This window comes from Trichoderma atroviride, chromosome 4 (genome assembly GCF_020647795.1).
Source record: "Trichoderma atroviride chromosome 4, complete sequence".
Taxonomy (NCBI): Eukaryota; Fungi; Ascomycota; class Sordariomycetes; order Hypocreales; family Hypocreaceae; genus Trichoderma; species Trichoderma atroviride.
Window position 1 is genome coordinate 54515 of NC_089403.1, and position 19601 is coordinate 74115.

Sequence of the window (19601 nt, forward strand, 5' to 3'; positions counted from 1 at the left end):
TCCCTCAATTTTCAAGGCACTCCGAAGATCCAATCTCAAATTGTTTAGTCGCATTTTCTTCCTGGCCTGAATAATGCGCAGAGTACCAGCTTCGCTCAGAAAAGGCCTCTGCGATGCTTCAACGGTTAATTCAGCGATTGCCAAACTACTTTATGGCCGCATATAAGAGACTACATCCTCTAATATATTAGACGAGAAAAGTTTCAGCTGCCATAGTGAGCAGACCCTGCATGACACAGTACAGCCTCCTCACTACAACCGCTTCTAGCGCCCCAAGCACACTCTTATTTTGACATAGAGTTGAGCTTGTGTTGTAAAGGCGTATCTTCCATATAGAGATTGGTTGCAACAAAGGCAGACTTCCTGGACTGTGTGATGGACCAAGCCGCGCTGCGCAAATTGTTACCAAACGCAATGCCAGGGTGCAATACCGTCATTGCAAGCACTGCCAGGAAAATCATCGGCCCCTCCAAGATCATGAACGACACCTGGTTATTGGCAAGGGGCCCATTGAAGCCTTGTTGAAGCTCTGCAACACGATATACTGAGCGGATAAAGATGAGCATAAACAGCTGCGGCGAGCGCATACTGAAACCAAGCGAACTTTTTTGTGTCTCTTAACTCTGCGAAACGTGGGTCTTTGGCACTCGCGCTGGATTTGCGCAGGCGAAGTACGAATTCCAGCCACAATCCCATGAATATAAGTAGCGAGATGACTTGAAACACCACACCGGCGATCATGATTGCTCTCCCCGTCTCGCTCCCAGAGCTGTTGTTAGCGGTAGCTGCGAGCCCGCCGCCGGCCCCTTGAAGGACAAGAGAGATGAAATCGCTTGTCATGAATGTGATTGCGTAGGTACGGGGGCTGAAACGAGAGATCTGTTGGCCGTGGAATATGATTATGCGGCAGAGACAGAGATAAAGGGAGCTCGCGAGGAAAGCGGGGGCGATCGTTAGGGGGACGAGATACCTATGGCGGCTGTTAAGGCTCTGTTATGAAATTTGGGTGGGAGGGAAGATTTGGGGAGAAAATATCCTACATGATGAAATTGTTAAAGTCAAATGGGTTGCCATGTAGCATGATTCTGCCAGCATATCCAACTACCTCAAGGACGAGACCACAGATCATGCCGACCATGAAACCCCAAGTTCTGAACTTTATACCAAGCGTGAGCTGCGCAAGCGCAAGCAATCCGAAGGCAACACCATATAGAACATTACCGGTAAGCGTGGGTATATATTCCACCTGAGCGCAGCTGAGGGGGCACTTCCCTATGGTGCAGTTGCCAATGTTTGGGAGAGGACAAGAGTACGGCATTTGGCCGTAAATTCGGGAGTATTAGAACTAAATTGTAGAACGGAAAGGGAAGACAAAGAGTGTGATGCTAATAGTCTAGATGTTCAACGGTATTGTTTGGTCGAGAGATGAATAGCCATCGTCATGAAGCACTCCAGCTCGAATATATATCTTCTCTCTACCATTCGCACCTCTTCGGATCTGCCTGACTTACATGACTTCGCAATTAACAACTTCTGTCCAAGAGGGTTAGATATGTACGAGACTGCCGGGTCTAGCCTCGATCTAGCAATCGTCCTGATTCGCTAAACTCAGGGGAGCGTTACATGGTTAATCGGTAAGCCAAGCACAAAGTTTGATTGGTGGGAGAGGTCTCGTAACTGTCTAACCAAAAACAATCTCGTAAATGTCTAACCAGGAAAGGGAATGCGCCTTCAAGTACGTTTCGCAGGAGCCAGCTACAGAATGTGTATTTATTCGTCGTCGTCCTCCCCTTTCATTCTTCCAGGGCTTTTTTGTGCATCTATCATCTTGCTCCTCTCAAATTGACTCTCAAATTGACTACAGATCGCTTGGAGAACGAGAACCTTTGTTTTAAAAAGCACCAAGCATCATCTCTCAAGAATAATTCGATAATAGAAAAGAGAGCCGTACCCTGCTCTCAAAGGGAAATTGAGCTTCAAACATTCCTTTCCCCACAAACACATCCCCACGAAGGACCACTAAACATCATGACTATGAACACAACGATGAACATAGAAGTTGAACTTGCCCTAAGAGCGCTGCAGCTTATATTTGCAATCATTGTTATGGGAACAGACGGGCATGGTGCGTAAAACGTAGCCTATTATACTACTTTGCTGCTCAATCTAACTTTTTGCTTAGCTATCCATGTTTTTCGCGGCCATACTGCCTATGAACATTTTGACATTGGCAATTTATATGTTTACTATGGTGTCCCTGATGCCTGGGGCTTTTTGATGTTCTGTGCCGGCTGGACATTTTTGGGCGTTTTCTTCTTTCTTATTGCTAGAATCCGTTATGCGGATCATGCACTGGTTGGCTATGTGCGTCTCGCCGTCGAAGCTATAGCTTTTTTGTCGTGGCTAGCTGGTTTTATTGCTGTGGCTGTCAACATAGGAAGCCAACAATGTCCGGCTGAAGAGAACGGCTGCGGGCTGCTCATTGCAGCGACAGTCTTTGGAGCGTTGGAGTGGCTACTGTTTCTATTTACTACGATCATTACTATCAACCTCGTCTTCAACGGCATTCACAGGCCAAAGGTATCTACGGCCAGCCATACTAAGCCACCGGCATAGTTATCCCCATGCATACCAATACTACCCCACACTATACATAAATAGCCAAGGGGATGAAGGCATTGGTTTATTCTTAGTCAGTGTCTTACTATTTTGAAAACATAAGAGAATAAACTGGTTATTCACATTGAACTGCACGTATATGAAACGAACTTGAATCAATGTATTAGTGTGCTGTACACAAAATAGAATAATCCTTAATTAGCTTGAATATGGGACATTGTGAGAAAACTGCAAAGAACAGTACTGCTGATCCAATCTTCATGTAAAGCTGATGGGCAGCAGAATTCCCAATGCCCTCTTGTGCAGATCCTACTGATGTTCGTTAAATAAGTTGTAGAGCAGCAACTAATCAGCTAATTCGACCACCAGCAATCTTTCTGATGGTGGCCAACACCGATAGCTCTGCATTTCAACTCAACCAGCTCTTCATTATTGTTCTGGTACCCAAAAGACTATTGTTTGGGGCATTGCTCGCCTAATCTGTCTGCAGACGGCTTCTGTTGGTGCCATACCAAGGACTGGAATGCTAAAACCAAGTTCATCGTAGGAGCGCTGAAAAGAAAAGAGTTTTCAGTGGTTTCAACGGTAAGATCCGAGTATGACAACGTGAGCTACGAAATGAAAGCTCATGTCCCGAATACCTTAAGCATCGAAGGGTATCCATTAACTGCGGTGCTCTTTTTGCATTTCCTCTTTGCTTGAAAGATGACTGCGGACTGTTTCCGCGCACTGACAGTGCCAGAACTATGGTGGAGGGTTAAGCAAGCCGTATCTTAAGAACGGTAGCTACCATCCAAGTTGATATTAGAAGCATCGCAGAAGCTCACTCATGGATAGTCCAATATCCGGTTGATCCAGAAATACTCATTCACCCATAACAAGGCTTGTCCAGGTTTCACACAGTGCATCGCGCATAACCCCGAGTGTGTCATGGCTATTGGGTCTTCGCTTACGCAGCAGCGTCCAACTACAAGAAGGATTAGACTGTGCTTGACTATGATAACATGTTCAGGGCCATTTTAGAATGCCACAAGGTCGCTTAAACTGATATTGATAAAGTCGACCATATCTCTTTGATAGGGAAGGTCTTGATCGTGGCTATTCAGAAACACTACCTTTCCAAGGAATTGGCGATGACTTCACCTCGGCCAACACGTCATATGCTGATAATGTCGATCATGTATAAAAATTACAATTATCACTCAATTATTATGACTTGGCTTGCAGATGCTCTTATGAACTCATAGCCTAGACAAACGTTCGATATCATGCCGTCATTACCAGCGTTCGAGCTTCGTGCTGTTCAAAAGCGCGGGTAACCATGCCCGGTATACGAGGCCATGCAAGCATACCCCATCTATAGATCCATCTCTGGGGAGATTGGAGAAGTCGCTCCAGTTCTCTCTCGCTGTTTAGGTCCACACTTACTTTGATCTCAGTAGTTGGGAGGATGTTCTTCCTTTACCTGCGCGGAAGACGGAAGCCTACTTCATGTTATTATTACCATGACACGTTATGAAAGCGTCACCACCGCCGCCTCTCTCAACAAAGTTGAGTAGGTTGACTCTTGTCGTGAGCTTGACTAAAAAGAAGCCCAACTTGCACCAGGCTCGAGTCTCAATTTGCCCAGCCTAGACTTATTAAAGCGCTACCGTCACGTTATACAAAACACTATTTGGCAGAGCAATATAGAGTAGCCCCCGGAACAAAATCTGCATTTTCGCGACTTTCTAGCAAATCTCACGGTGCTATTGCACGAGTGAGGTGACATACATGAAATGAAACTTAATCATTTACATTATAAACTTATCTGGGCTTCTCTTATTTCAGGGATTTCAGCCTAAGGCCATGGGGTTGTTGAAAACAGGCAGCAACCTTATCTAGACTTGTAAAATACATGTCGTTGGGCCAATGGGGGGGAATGACGGAGCTCGTTCTGTATTCACGGACTGCTCATACTTTTGATGAATATTGAGAAAAGGACATAAACAATGAATTTATCGGTATACATTGCTATTTTACGTCCGTGATTCCGAAATAAACCTTGTAAACCCAGCTTACAGTTGGAGCCTGGACTTCTCAGTGAGCTGCTGTCGCCTCGGCTGCCGCAGCTTTGGCCCCTTTCTTCTTGTCCTTTCCCTTGCCTTCTTTCTTCCCCTTCTTCTTATCCTTCTTCTTGTCTTTCTTCTCGCTCTTACCCTGATCTTTCTTTGCAGCACCGCCCTTTGCCGCCGCTGAGGTCTCGGTGCTAGCTGCTGCAGCGGCCACGGTCTTGGTGGATTCGGCAGCAGCCTCGGTATCAGGAGTGTCAGACTCCTCGCGAGCTTCTACCGCATTCTCTTCTTTCTTTCCCTCCTTTTTGCCCTTTTCCCCCTTCTTCTTGTCCTTTCCTTTCTTCTTATCCTTGCCCTTCTTCTTATCTTTGCCCTTGCCCGTCTTCTTTGCGTCGCCTTTCGCTGCTGCTGAGGTCTCAGCGCTAGTGGCGGCAGCAGCGACAGTCTTGATGGCTTCAACGGCAGCTACCTGAGTTCCAGCCTCGACATCTGCATTGTTGGCAATCCTGATATATTCGTCGTGAGCTTTGGTAGAATATGCATCTCTGATGTCAAATCCCCTCTCCACGGGTCTACGCTCGTCGAGGGCACGCTCAATTCTAGTAGGCGCTGCCAGAGCGCTGTGGAAGATGTAAGGAATGACAATAGTAGCGAAAGTGAACTTCATTGTGTCAAACAAGAAATTTTCCAGGGACGTGGAGAAGTAAATAAATATTGAAGAATTGAATGATGGTTATAGTAAAAGGAATTGAGAATTGATGGTTTGAATTGAGGCCTTGGCGGGCGGCGAGGCTTAATATTTATATTGGAGCGAAGACCTTCTCCTGCTCATAATTGTTAGAGAGAGAAATTATGACCAGAGCAATGAGGCAACGACTTGACATCAGCCTGCGACGTAGTTCACTTCGTGAGGGTGAAGTATGTATCAAGGAGGCTGGCGTAGCTGCGGAGTCGGTAGCGTCTTCTTCCGACTGTTACAAGTTTACTACTTTAGTGGAAAGCTGTTTCAAACATCCCTAGCCTATGATGAATACTTGGAAGCTTACACAAAGTGTGCCAGTTGAAAATTGCTACAATTTCACTACCATAAATCTTGCTTTAAATAAAACCAATATTGCGTCTGAATGCATAGCTACAATCGGTGATACTTTATGAAAGTGATATTTTATAGCCGCTATTTTTCTGAACGTCAATGCAAGAATATTCTTCTGCTTCACAAGTACTCAAGGTAGTAGCTGCTTAACGTGGTAGTAGTTGTAAATAGCGCAGGGTTCTCCGGAGGCATGAGTTTGTTTCAGGCGATCTGATCTCTTGGCAAAGCTTGACAGGTCTTGGCATGTCTTGGCGTCAATTGGTTGATGTCGTTCACTAACGCTACGATTTAAAACCGTTCCGACACATTCCCACGCGCCAGCTATGTTAGCAAAAAAGTCACTGGTTGCAACGCGTAAACTGGTTTCTCGGTTGTTTGTGTTGCAGCGCTTATCTGCACACAATAGGCACCTTTTTTCGAGCTGGACGCTACTTGTGCAATGTGGCTTTATATTTATAATCATCCCAGAATAGGTATTGGTATTTCCTTTCAGTTGCGTCTTTGGCCTCTTAATATTTCACTGATTATCGGCAGCTGTCTTGAAATGATTAATTTTGAGAATAGTACAATTTTCTCAATCTATGCTACTTGTATTTCCCATACAGAAGCACTTTCCACGCGATCAAGGCCATTGTGAGTTTTGAGGAAACCCCTGAGCTTTCGAGGCTTCGGCGCCACTATTTCGAGATATTACGGCTATTACACGTGGGTAATTGATATTGGGATGCATGCAATGTTGACCATGTCAGCAAAAAAATGACTGGTTGTGGCTATGCAAGTCTCAAAACTTTAGAAGTCAGGTCACTTTTGTTTCAAGTGCGTTTAGTAACTAGGTGGCCTAAAAGGTGACCCCCCCCCCCCAAAAAAAAAAAAAAAAAAACATGCAGCAGGATATCTTGCGTACAAATTGCTAATGTCATTCTGATTGCTACAGATGAATAAATGCAATAGGACCGCGGGAGAGGAATCTGAGTAAGGCTATGGGCTTCTATTGAGATATCGCGTTGCTAGGTAGGCGGGTGCATATACATACATTTGGTAGGCGATAGCCGTATCACGATTACCATATCACGATTGCCATGTCACCCATGTCACGAATTTCCATGCTACCATTGCCGGGCCAATCGGCGAGAGAAATATGGGTGATTATTATTCCCCGTAGCTTTAAGTTCAACCTCGCTTGCGAAGGATTTGATCCTGAGTATACGCCTAGCGACGTTTCAGTCTCCGTCCAGAAGTAGTGGCAGTGCCTTGAAATCATCTCAGAAAGATATCACATCAACTATGTATTAGCAGTGAAGCTCATAAAGGCTGGTTCGCTGCGGTTGACAAACTAATCACAAGCACAGCCATTCCCACATGCACTATGCTAAAACAAGAGGGTACTTGGTTTCCCAACTGCCCTTGATAGGTGAGTATATTATAAGGCATATGTATCGGTAAGTCAAAGCTAGAAACCGAAATCTAGACTTGCATTTGTATTCAAGAGCTTGAAATTTGATGTTTGTTTATTCAGAGGCTACACTATCGCCTGTAAAATAACATTTTTCTAGCAAGTACAGTTGTTAATGTTTTTTTCTTAGGTGCAGGTCTTATATTATTATATCTCTGCCTCTTACGATAATGCAGCCGAAGCTTCCCCTGGTTAGCTTCAATGATCGCCTCCATCTGTTGCGGACTACCCACTGAGATGTCACACGGGCCATGTAATATTTGAGTCATGGTACTAGCAAGGTTGGCACTTCTGCTCATTGCCTTCACCGTCAACAATATGAGCGACGCTCGTAGCACTACAGCACTCTATTTTTCCTATACTACATTCTTTGCCTTTGTCCACCGCTTTACTACTCTAGAAGTGTCTCCCATTGGAATATCGAATGGAAGGACATCTTGACATAAATAGTGTGCCGTCGCATAGAAGCCTAGCAATCCTGCCAAAAATCCGAACACTCCAGCGGCTTTCATAAGCGCGACACTCAAGTTCGCATTTCCATCCGCAAGTGTAAAGTATGAGCTTGCTTCAAGAGTAAAGCAAAGCTCAATACTGAGGAATATGCAAATGTATACGATATTACTAGAAGTTATTAGTCTGAATTCATCTACCTCAGAATCTGATCTTCACTTACAAGGCAACGCTTGCTACGAGGAAGAAGATATTGAGAACAGCCCAAACTGCAAATGAGGTTAACTCGACAACATTAAAATGTGGAACCATGAACATATTGTATACTTAAAATAAAAAAGCCCATGGAATTGTAATATTCAGGCGTGTAGCCGCCAAATGCTTCGGCGACACCCAAAGAGGGTATCATTATTGCACCATAGCCACCGTAAAAAAAGGCCTTTTCAAATACACACGATAAATGTTAGATTAAACAAGACACGAGATCGGAATCTCTTTTCTTTAGTGGGGAGGGAGAACATCACATACCGAAGGCACTGAGTACTGTGTACGAGAAGGTATTACCACGCACCATCTCCCACTGGGCCGATATAAGTAACGCAATGCAGGCGACGAAGCATAGGTCTCCGACGAAGACGGTCTGGTTCGAAACGCCTCGGAAGCCCATCATAGCAAGAGAAACGGTGAGAAGACTCGTTGCAAAACCGCCCATGGCAAGGGGAGACTATGAAGGGTTAAATTGTAGTCGTTAGCACTCGCTATTATCTGAAAGATGGATCTTCTTCTGCTCCTCACAGGATTAGCGAGCCTGGGCGCAAGGCTTTGGTATACCCCTTGCACTTTTTCAGCACTTTCCTCATCACAATTCGTGACTGAAGTCAGATGCGCCGATGGTGCCATGATGTGAATGCTTAAGACCGCAAAAAAAAAAAAAAAAAAAAAAAAAAAAATTGCGTAGTATTCCTAATGAGAGGGATAGTGAGAATAACAGTTATTTCTTTGAGTCAAGGTTCGAACAAAACATGGAGTGGGAAAAAGAAAGGCACTCACTTTGTTTATCTAGTTTGCTTGACTGTTTGCCCTCCAACACCGTCTATATGACAGGGCAGGGCAATCTAGGATCTAGAATGCCGCTAATGTATACTAAGCCTGCCCTAGGATACTAATCGTCGGCAATTACATGATTTCAATCGTAATATTGGGGGCTATTCAACCTCCCAAACCTTGTCCCATTACCTCTTAAGGAAAATCTCTTGGGGGCTAAACAGCAACAAGCTTAACGTTGGTTGCGAGGCTGCTATGTTTACGTAACATTCCGAGGGTACCCGATTATGCTGCGTAATGTCGAGGTATAGGGCCACTTAAGACTTTGGGATCCTGCTTCGAGATTGGCATCATATGGTCGTACCTATTATCGTCCCTGCGTTTAGCGCGGAATATGAACATCATTATTGTTGCGTAAAAGTGAATGAGGTGGCTGAAATATGGAAATTACCGGCCCAGCTGCACATAGTTAGGTTGTTCTCTGAGGGGTACAGCGGTAAGGAAGCCCGAAGCCGAAGGCACGTATGCATCTATTGACATCGTGTAGAACAATACTGGTCCTCGTGGCTATACCCAGGCTTCGCTCAAAGAGGCTTATGTGCCTGATGCTGATTACACGGATCTAAAAAATTAAACAGCATTATACTTTGCGGTCATGGTCACATACCGCCGCACTTGTCTGTGCATCAAACCGTATGAAGACCATGCGCTTAAAAAGGCATAGTTTTATGTTTCTCATTTACTGAATTTACCGCGCTGTAGAACTATTTACGAAAGAAAAAGACAACAGGTAAACCGAAAAAAGAAAAGACTATTATCATGATTATTTGTCTAGTATTCGGGTAGCGGTGATTTGCCAATATATAGATGTCATGATATTAAATGCTCAATAGTGAAAATTATGGGTTTTACGTTTAAATTTGTTTGTTTTCTCAGCGTTTCGTGTTTTACTATTTATTTGGTATCATGTATTAACTTGTCACGAGAAGGAGCTCAAGTGTTGATTTGTCGAGTTCCAAAGACAATTTTTATTATAAGTCATATAACATGAGGGTTCCCGCCGTTGGTAAAAGCTGGGCCTTTCGTAATAGACCTTTACCAAGCCGTATGACCACCATCTATAATCAAATTACTCCCCGTCATGAAGGTACTCGCGTTACTCATTAAAAATAGCGCCGCACCCTTAAACTCGCTTGTTTCAGCCAGTCGGTTCATCATGTTGGCTTGACTCCATGTGTCTCTTAAGCCCGGCACCTCCTCAAAGTTTTTCAGAACCATCGGTGTGATTATGTGTCCTGGACTCAGGCAATTAACTCGAATACCGCCCCCGTTGTTAGTTGTAGTATCACTCCACTCCATGGCAAGATTTCGCGCCAGTTGTATCAGCGCCGCTTTAGAAGAATTATAAGCCGACGACAGTAATCCTTTGTTCGCCACAGAACCGGACATGCTAGCCACAAAGCAAATACTTCCATGACTTTTATACTTGAGCATCATCCTGGCAGCGGCCTGTGCTGTCATGAATGCTGCTGTATAGTTTGTTTGCAGCATCTTATTGATATCCTCCTCCTTATACTCTATTGCCGGCGTAAGCTGCTGTATACCAGCAGCGGCAATAACTCCCTGTATGCCCCCATTTTGGTGCGCAATGCCCTCAATGATCTCATTCAGATCTGAAGTGTTATTAACATCCAATTGCCTGTATTTCAATGAGCCACCCCATTCTGGAATGACACGCTGAGCGGCCCTTTGCCATTCCTGGTCGGGCTGTGGTAGCCGGTCGAGACAGTAGACTATAACATCGTCAAACACTGCGTACTTCTCGTGGCTAGAAGAAATCTTGATAATACCTTTACCACCCGCCTCTACAAGTGCTTCTGCCAAGGCTAAGCCCAAGCCTCGAGCACCACCCGTTACAACGAATGTTTTGCCAGCGAGATCAAAGTCGGCGAATCGCTTAGTGCCAACCTCGGCTTCTTTTGGCAACCCAGTGATGTTTGATCCAGACACTCTCGCAGTCGTATAGCAGCGTTCATTATTGCCACAAGCTGTCCATGGTTTACAAGCTACCACAGGAGTTCTGATAGAGACTGCTTGCCGCATTCCCCGTCGTGCAGCAGTTATCTGGCTTCGACTCTGAGGAGTGCAGTGCTTAAAGGGTAGTTTGAAAGCCATTGGAGGTTTTTTTGTTCCTTTCTCACAATTTAAAGTAAAGAAAATTCTTAAAAGTGTGATTCATCTGACGCTGCAGGACCAACCTTTATCTTTAAATACCGCCAAATTTCAGTATCTAGGTCTATGGCCATGGAGGCGTGTACAACGTCATGACTTTTGGTACCCATAATTGATCTTCGCTCTGGATTTTTATCGCTGTTCTCCTGTATATGTAGTCAAAATACCCACGATATCATATTGTAGGTGTTCAAAAGTGTTCGGAGCATTGGCTCCGAGTGCAGCCTAAACTGCAGTGGAGTAGTATAGTGAACTACAGTGGAGTGTTTCCCTATATAAAGTTTAATCCCGTCAGCTTATGAGTGGCCGTAGTCCCATATATGGCCCACATGTTTATCAGGATGGGATCATTGATTGTTATAATAGACAGGCGGAAAAAAGTGACAGAGAAAAGAATCAGCTGATAATTTGAATGGATATTGTATGTAGGTGGTTATAAGTCATTAGCTACTGGTTAGAACCATGAGCCTTTGACGTATTAGACTTTTTGGAGTTAATAAAACGTTGAGTAATACTCTCGCAAGTGGTTATATTTGCGAATCAATGAGTTGTCAAGCAACACGAATCGAATTGTAGAGCTTAGGCGGCGGTAAGATGTACTAATAGCTAATAATTCTACAAGAATTATTTATTATTGCTGTATCCCATGCGACTGCGTAAAGAAGAATGAGAAGACTGACCAATGTTGGTAATTGCGGAAGTAGGAAACAAGAAATAGGGTAGTTAATTGTAGAATATCTACAAAAACAGGCGGCCACTAGTTCTACAGGGATCATATTGGGTCTGTAGCCACGGGAAAGCCATGGCAGTGCTATCAAATTAGTTAAATAACCCTAAAATGTTGTTTAAATACTGCTACTTGCCTTTTCTATGTATTTTCCACATGACGGCTAGGTATCATAGCGTAGACCTTGGTAGTTTATATGAAACATGCAACTCAAAATACTAAACGAGTTTTGATTCAAATTACAATTTCTCTAATCCCGCAAATCCCCCTAGCTGCAGGCCCCTACAAAATTACACAAGAAATCTATCCAGTGTAGAATTGTCTTCCAATGCCATGGCCATTAAACAAGGCGAAGAGTGTTTGATCATTCATAGAGTTAATAGAGTCAACGAACATGTCCAATACCGATTGAAAATACTAGTGAACTGTCAAGACTGAATTGCTGCTATTGTGGACCCTGCGTATTGTTCCTCTAACCGACTACCCCACTGCAAACACCAACTGTTTCAGGCGGCCTTGGGGAATCCACTCCAGGCACATGAGACCAGGAATATAAGAATCAAGGAGAAGGCGTCGGACAATTTGACGTGCTGTTTCCATATCTCCTTGTCCGGGCTCCTGGATAGAATAGTTAACCGCCCGGATGGGTTTATGAAACGAGCAATAAAGCGGCTACGGAAACGACACTTATGGGGTGATTTTAGGGGTCGATGGAAAGTCTAGAACCACGAAATATTGTATATATTGTCTCAGTCGCCAGCCGGTGCTGTATTTTGGAGATTGTCTTGCACCATTGCTTGTTCTTTCTTGTCTTATTGTTTTCGTTTCGATTCTTCTTATCCAGCAGGCTGGTTTATTCATTGCGAGTTTGACACTCTTTACTTCCGTTTTATTCTTTATTTGCTGCTTAGAAGATCCTCCTGCTTTACAGATTTTAATCGTCTTTTCCCTCCAATCGCAATGAAGTTCCAAAGCACCTCTACAGCCGCAGCTTTGCTGCTAGGCCAAGCTTTTGCCCTACCTCTGCCGTCTTCAAACATATTTCGCCGGGAGGTTCCCCAGGAGCATTCCCATGATGTTTTCCTCTCCATTACCAACGAAGCTCTAGCGAAGAGCAACCCCAAGGGCATCACAGATGCTGTATTTGGACTTCTTGGTAATGCAGCGGCTGCAGGCGGCGCTGGAAGCGTAACCAATCTTGACTGCCTCAAACAAGAGACAGCCGATCAGGCTTTTACCAACGGCAAAGCTGCTGGAGATATTCGATTGATGGCTGGAGCGTTGGTATACCAGGCCCTGGAGAGGAATACTGGTAAAGTCGGGCTGGCAAGTGTGACTTGTACTGAGCAAGCTGTCAACCCCGAAATCCAAGCTGTAAAGCCTCACCAAGACCCAGCATCTGCCAATGCTGCTTCTATTAACAAGGGTATCACTCTTGAGCTCGCGAAGCAGCTCAAAGCTATCGGCGCAGATCCCAATCTCGCTCTTCTGAGCGGTACCTTTGCTCCAGGAGATGTACGTTTCTCCCCCCATTGAGTATCTAGAACCATTTGTGACTAACAAACACCTAGCTTAATGATGCAACAGGCAAAGGCAAAGCTTGTGACGACCCTGATCCTACTCTTGGATGCATCTACTCAACAGGCACGCTTGTTCTCGATGCGAGCCAAGATGAAGTCGCTTCCGCGGTTGCTGCTGTATCCCAAACGTTTACTGGCACTGGCGGCATTCAAGCCACAGCTTTGGTTGACTTGAGTAAATTCTCGATTGCCAACGCTCAAGGTAGTGGCGCTGCTCCAACGCCGAGTGCGAATGTCGCGACGACCTCACAGGCAGCTGCGGCAGCAACTCCCACCACGGCTTCTCAAGCTGGTAACGCAGCTTCTCAAACCGGAGCCTCTAGCAGCAGTGAGACTTCAACTTCAACAGCTAGTGGAAACAACGTCCAGGCGTTTACCGGCACCCTTGGCGGCCCCCCCTCCGCCTGTCGTTTCAGGCACGGGAAACCGACCGTTTTCTGTCAATGGAGATACCTTTGTCACCGTCGGAGCCGCTCTGCAACGATCATGCAGTATCCAGCACAACGCGTGTGCCAATGACGCCAACTCTGGCAAGCTCTCCGGGGGAGTTGGTCAATGTGATACGCAGAACACCCAGTGCACAGCAGCCGCTGCATCTGGTGCTACCAGCAACAATGACAGCAGCGCGGCAAACAATACGGCCACTGATAGCAGCGCTGCTAGCGGTACCGCTGCGAATGGAAATGCAGCCGGCGCTGCTGGAAGTTTCGGCTCATGCTCCAACCCCAGCATCAAGTTCGCCAATGGCCTTGATGGCCGTACGGAGCCTGCATTTGCCCCAGTAGATGAAGCTGACTTCAATCACGGCTCAGCTTTGAACATCAAGGTCATTGCAGACTTCATTTGCGATCGACTCAACTCTAGCTGCAAAGCCGGTGCCGCAGTAGTGTCGACGTGTCAAAGTGCCTCTGCAGCGGCCTCCCAGTTGCAGGGCCAGGCTGCAGCAGATGCTTTTAACAAGGCTTTAGGAGTCTCTGCTAATTGAGGTGCCTGAGATTCAGTGAGGCTGGACTGTCATTTTCAGATGTTCATCTGTGTACATGTACCAGCGCACCAGCTTATAAACCCAAGATAGTTAAGCATAGGCCATTGAAACAATGAAGACAGGAAATTGCGGAAGGTTCTATAAACAGTACAATTTTAATTTTTCGTTTTTGAAAGTGATTGGCGCGTACAAGCAAAACGTGATGTAACTCTACATAGAAGGGGGAATTGCCAAGTTTTCCAATTTAGACCACTGAATATTATTTATGAGCGCAAGATTAATATTCGCCATTGCTTCATTTTACCAGAGGGAACCAGCAAGCCAAACCCGGTTCTCATTCCAGCTTACCCAAAGCTCTTAAATTTCGGCTGGAGGCCTTCACAAGCAATCCGCAGCGTAGCAATGATTTTCAATATGATCCTTTTTCTTCCCAAGCAAACCATCGATCGAAGATAAGAGTAGCCTCGAATCGAAATCAGCAGCGCAGAAAGTCTAGCTGAAGCAGATTGATCGGATTCGTTAATTTGGTGCTGGCGGTCACGGAAACATCCCTGGCTCTGGGCGGGAAATGTATCGCATGCAAAGGGTCAAAGTTTGCTCAACTCGAGCTACGTACAAGAAAAAAAAAAAAAAAAAAAAAAAAACTTACCTAATACCTCTTCTAACGCTCGATAAAACCAGGCTCTCTCGATTGGCATTCTTGTATTATGTAGTACAAACTATAAGCATTGGTAGGTAGATGGCAAGTGATGTCGTTATTTGCAGCAAGAGAAGCTACAATTTATAAGTACAATGCTAGACTGGCAATATCGCTTTCACAAATGGATAACTAGTGCTACCGTTGCTATTGACCGTCTTCGACATAATCATCATGAATAATAACGAAGGAGAAGTTCAATTCTCCGACGAGTTCCCTTGCCAACCTAGATGCGCAGCTGTGTTAGCATGAAGCTCTATTCTGCTACGGCAGACAGAAAGAGGAAGAACGAGAAGAAGGCAAGAGGCAGTAAAAACATGCATGCATGGCATCAATAAAAACTCTTACTCACTCAGTCAAACGATTGATTTCGCGTATCAAATACCAATTGACACTATGAATCAGCGCCGCAGCTGCGAATCTCTCATCTGTAGGTACATCCCTGGTTAAGAAATCACCCAGGTGAGGTATACTTAAATCTGCTAATTCTGGCGGCAGCGGGTGGGCTCGACTTAGCGCAGAATGCAGTATGATCATTCTCGTTGTGACGCCTCCTGGGGTCAAATGAGCCTGAGCTGCACCGGTTGGGTCGTGGGCCCACCAAGACGCGGTGGCATCCGGGGCTTTCAGATCCCGGGACACATAGCTTGCTAGAGTCATGTAGCTTACGAGTCGCTCGAGAATGGAGAGCATCTCGCCATATGTTTGCTTGGGAAAGCGGCCGCCAAGCGAAAACTCCCAGTCAAGGAACTGGTAGCTTGTTTTAGCTCTAGTGCTCAGGGTTTGGTACTTGTGGAAAATGCGGCGGCGAGCCGCCTGAAGGTGAAACCCGGGGCTTGTTTTATCGCTAATGTCGCCGAAATTGCCACTGAGACGTGCAAGGATCGTTTGCTGGATGCACATGTAGTAGCGTGCAAGCCCATACATGGCTTTGGCCATATTCTCGCGGAGCTCAGAATGCTCGGACAGAGGATACGGGAATATTGTCCAGAAGTAGCCAATGAGGACACCAAGGGTGACGACAGCGAGCCGATAGGGAAATATGATATATGGCCGATAGACAGCTTGGCCGGATTGTATGATGGCTGCTTCTCCCAGTTTGCGTACTTGAAGTTCATTCGCTATCATCACAATTGAAGCGATGAGAGCAACAAACCATATGCTGAAGAAATCGGGAAATTTGACGACTGAGAAGCATAAGACAATGATTACATCGTAAATGATTATATATAAACTTACATAAATAGCCAAGGACAAGGAACCACAGCCAAAGTAAGACCAGTATGCCAGGAGTCTTTTGGTCGACTACATACCAAATGATGTAGCTTGCTATCATTGAAGCAATTGTACCAAGTACCCGGCCGAGTAAAAGAAAAGTTGATGATCCAGTGGTGCGGGCCATGGAAAGTACAATGGCAAACATCGCCCAGAGAAAGCGTTGCGCGAAATAGAAGTCCTGTGAATCGTGGAGAAATGCGATGATACCAACGGTCATAATGGCACAGGCACCTCTGAGGCCGTACGCAGCATGATCGCTACGGAAAATAGCGCTGATTTTTCGAATATAGTCTCCGATAGTTTCCATGAAGTTGCCAGGCGGGAGATGGTCAGGATTTTTGGGATCGTAGAATGAAGAACCAAGTTTTATGCTGGTTTGAGCATCTGACTTTTGGGAAGCGCTGTCTCGTTGCGTAACTCTCAAGCCAATAAACTTTTCAATCCAATAACGGGGATGAAAAAAGGGTGGAATAAGCAACCGCTTCGGGTGTGTATAACAGTCGTCCACGTAAATTAGGAGCTTGAGGAATTCTTCTCCCAAAGACGACAGAATGGTTTGAGACTGTTGCGTTTAGCTACTAACAACGCAAAAGATGGACTGGACGAAAAAAAGTGACTTACATGAAGAAAAAGAAAGTATCGTAACGTATTGTAGTGCATTTCGGAAGTGTATTGATTCAAATCTCCAACCTGGGGACGATGCTGGATATAACAATCAAGAAGTTCTTTGTTGTTCATGTCTTCATTCTCTTGACTGAAGACACGGCCAATTTCGAACACGTCGCGGAATGAGTCGAGAAAACCTGTGTCTCCTGGCTGTGTTATACCGGCTTCATGTTCTTTGTCGGTTTTTCTGGCGCGGCGTCTATTGAACAAAGTGCGACCATTTGTTGACTCTAGTCGAAGTTTGACGTGCTCAACGCCTTTGATGATTGTGTCAGACATTTGTCTTGAATTTTGGTGCATTGCCGCTTCGAGATGTTGCCAGCCGTCGTCCTTTGAAGTAATATTACTCCCCTCATCAGAGCCGCCATCATCGCCTGCATCGCCGACGATATTACATCCGTCGACGTGTAGTTGTAGCATGTCTGCTACCGAACTCAAACCGGATACAGGTGGTATAAGATCGACCAATAATGAAGAAATTTCGTCCAGCTTTGTATGGTCAAAGACGCCCCAAGATATCTCACACGCCGCGTACTCACTATCCTGGCGGGCTTTGCCAACTGCCTTGAGGAACCGTTGTAAGGCATCTTCAAGTTGACTGATGGATGAGCTGCCGTTCTCCCCTCCTTCCACAGCTGAGACTTTCTTCAGTGAGATATCTTCCATGCATTTCCTTTGTGCTTGTATGACAGCCACCAACCCATCAAGACACTGTCCTATGTCTTTTCTGAAGAGCCCTCTACAGCTTTGCGGGAATAGGATAAGCGCATTGACAAGACCAACAGCCTGTCCCACCAAAAAAGCCTCCAGAATAACATTGGACTCATCAATCACTTCTGACATGGTGGGAGCCCTAGCAATATTTGGTAGTAGCGCGACTGTGAAGATGCCAGCCAATGTGCACTGAAGGGCCCAATTAGGAAACGCAGACTTTACTGTGAACGTAAACCAAATACAAAATATGAAGAAGATGGCCACGACCGCCTCTGCCGAAGAATTGTAGGCGCTTATATCGTTGAGGTTGTGCGTAGTATGATGCCTGGCTTGAACACCACACCAGCCAGCAAGCAGCGCCCAGCAATAGGCGATAACAGTTGCGAAAGTGAGTCGCATATTGTGTCTTACCAGCATCGCGCGAGGGAGAGCCGGCAGGACACAGGTAGATATGATAGGAGCGAGATAAGCGTTGGTCTTGAAATGACTGATCCAACTATTTGATTGAATGGCGCATACAAGCACAGCTGGTGGTATAGACGCTTTAATGGCCATGGTAGCCGTATGCCAATCGAGTGTCTGTTGGAATAACACTGACTTGAGTTGCACGCGCCTCGTAGTATCGGATCTGTGAACAGTAGCCCCGGACTTGGATCTAGACAAGCCTCTAGATATTGATGATGATGATGCATCTGGAATGGATGCATTTCGGCTATCTGGACGCAGAACCGGTGACTTCGAGGCCATGATGGTACTGAGTCTCCCCTAGAGGAGAGGGCGTAAGCGCAGACTTCAAGCGGTGCTGTATTGTCTCATTTCCTTCCATGTCCACGTCATGAACGGAGATGGTGCGAGAAGCTGTGTAGAACTTCAATTTTGACACAGCAAGATGCTAGGCCCAGCTATTTATTACGGCGAGCATTGAGCTTGAATGCGACTTTCCTCAAGCTTAGCCCAAAGTTTCTTTTGGAGGTGGCTTGCAATTCGGTCTCCATGGTTGTGCCGCTGCAGCCGTGGCTGCCGGTAAGTGATCGACGCCCTACAATTAGACGACTATTAAATCAAATCGAAAAGGATTATAGCTCTCTTGCATATTAGATTCGAGTCAAGCAAGATATTTATAGTTGCTCTTTCAGCTAGCCAAAAGCCGGTTCTATTGAAGAGATGCCAAGAACGGCATTGTAACGATTGAACAAGTCGCCTGGAATACAGACGCATACCCTTCCAAGATGGCAGTTCCGTGCGTAGTGGAATACTGATTACCTTTACAAAAAAAAAAAAAAAAAAAAAAAACTACATACTAGTGGGAGAGATCTGCATGAACGCAATAAAGAGACGCAGTTGGAGGCGATGATAACCGTGGCACGTTCCGGCTCGGCAGCCGTGCCGACAACTATCGATCTGTTATCTAGATTCCGGAGATGGTTTCATTACTCTCCCAGTCAGTAAGCGTTTGCAATCTATGACGTATCATGTCCAATGGCGGGATTCTAGGTGTGAAAGAAGAATATCAGAAACTTCTACGTCTCGTGTCAGTGCTAGGCTGCCGCAACTTCCGCTATCTTCTGAGGCCATCGTGCATCCCCACCTCGCCCCTCTTCCAATATTTGTCAACTTAACGCCGCGGTTGCTGCTGTTCTCACTACCTCCGGGCTGATAGCGTCCTTAATGCAAAGCAATCCCGAACGTCCGCCCGCAAGGTAGCACCCGCCACTGGCCGGCCCGGTATACGGCATACGGTATGCGAATAGTTCCGAATTGTTCAGTTTCCGAATTGTTCAGTTTTTAGGCTCTTCTCGTCGACAACTTCAGTCCTAACTCCGCGGACGGTAGAGCCAAGTCGGATTTAATTGCGCCGACCGTTTGTAATTATCGCGTGCTGCTTGAAAGCAGTTGAGCTCTGCGAATGATGCTGAGCTCGAATGCCATCGCGGTGCGACAGACTGGACATATATGCGCTCGATAACCTTCGAACGGGCGCAGAATTCCATTCTTAATTTTTTTTGCCA

General features: G+C 45.6%; 6 protein-coding genes across 6 annotated transcripts; 2 read left to right on the plus strand and 4 right to left on the minus strand.

The window, feature by feature from the left end:
* Positions 1-284: 284 nt before the first annotated feature.
* Positions 285-587, minus strand: TrAtP1_007214 (uncharacterized protein; the record flags this gene model as incomplete). Its single annotated transcript, XM_014092886.2, has 1 exon — positions 285-587. The coding sequence occupies one exon, from the start codon at positions 585-587 to the stop codon at positions 285-287; it is 303 nt and encodes a 100-aa protein (XP_013948361.2).
* A 1459-nt stretch (positions 588-2046) lies between these two features.
* TrAtP1_007215 (uncharacterized protein) lies at positions 2047-2616 on the plus strand (the record flags this gene model as incomplete). The annotated part of the gene is made up of 2 exons (XM_014092887.2): positions 2047-2125; positions 2183-2616. 2 exons carry the CDS (start codon positions 2047-2049, stop codon positions 2614-2616), a joined length of 513 nt encoding a protein of 170 aa, XP_013948362.2.
* A 2008-nt stretch (positions 2617-4624) lies between these two features.
* On the minus strand, positions 4625-5406 carry TrAtP1_007216 (uncharacterized protein). Its single transcript, XM_014092888.2, has one exon. The coding sequence runs from the start codon at positions 5338-5340 to the stop codon at positions 4699-4701; it is 642 nt and encodes a 213-aa protein (XP_013948363.1). The 5' UTR covers positions 5341-5406; the 3' UTR covers positions 4625-4698.
* Positions 5407-9808: 4402 nt separating this feature from the next.
* Positions 9809-10888, minus strand: TrAtP1_007217 (uncharacterized protein; the record flags this gene model as incomplete). The annotated part of the gene is made up of 1 exon (XM_066113433.1): positions 9809-10888. The coding sequence occupies one exon, from the start codon at positions 10886-10888 to the stop codon at positions 9809-9811; it is 1080 nt and encodes a 359-aa protein (XP_065969519.1).
* Positions 10889-12632: 1744 nt separating this feature from the next.
* TrAtP1_007218 (uncharacterized protein) lies at positions 12633-13771 on the plus strand (the record flags this gene model as incomplete). Its single annotated transcript, XM_014092891.2, has 2 exons — positions 12633-13187; positions 13244-13771. 2 exons carry the CDS (start codon positions 12633-12635, stop codon positions 13769-13771), a joined length of 1083 nt encoding a protein of 360 aa, XP_013948366.2.
* A 1153-nt stretch (positions 13772-14924) lies between these two features.
* On the minus strand, positions 14925-19114 carry TrAtP1_007219 (uncharacterized protein). The gene is made up of 4 exons (XM_014092892.2): positions 16834-19114; positions 16174-16774; positions 15287-16121; positions 14925-15160 (listed from the first exon to the last, which is right to left on the minus strand). Exons 1-4 carry the CDS (start codon positions 18337-18339, stop codon positions 15082-15084), a joined length of 3021 nt encoding a protein of 1006 aa, XP_013948367.2. The 5' UTR covers positions 18340-19114; the 3' UTR covers positions 14925-15081.
* Between the last annotated feature and the right edge of the window lie 487 nt (positions 19115-19601).

Coding starts and splice junctions, on each gene's coding strand:
- TrAtP1_007216 (XM_014092888.2), bottom strand. CDS start 5,340: ATGAAGTTCACTTTCGCTACTATTGTCATTCCTTACATCTTCCACAGC.
- TrAtP1_007219 (XM_014092892.2), bottom strand. CDS start 18,339: ATGGCCTCGAAGTCACCGGTTCTGCGTCCAGATAGCCGAAATGCATCC. Junction 16,775..16,833: donor GATACTTTCTTTTTCTTCAT/GTAAGTCACTTT, acceptor TAAACGCAACAG/TCTCAAACCATTCTGTCGTC. Junction 16,122..16,173: donor CCTTGTCCTTGGCTATTTAT/GTAAGTTTATAT, acceptor TATGCTTCTCAG/TCGTCAAATTTCCCGATTTC.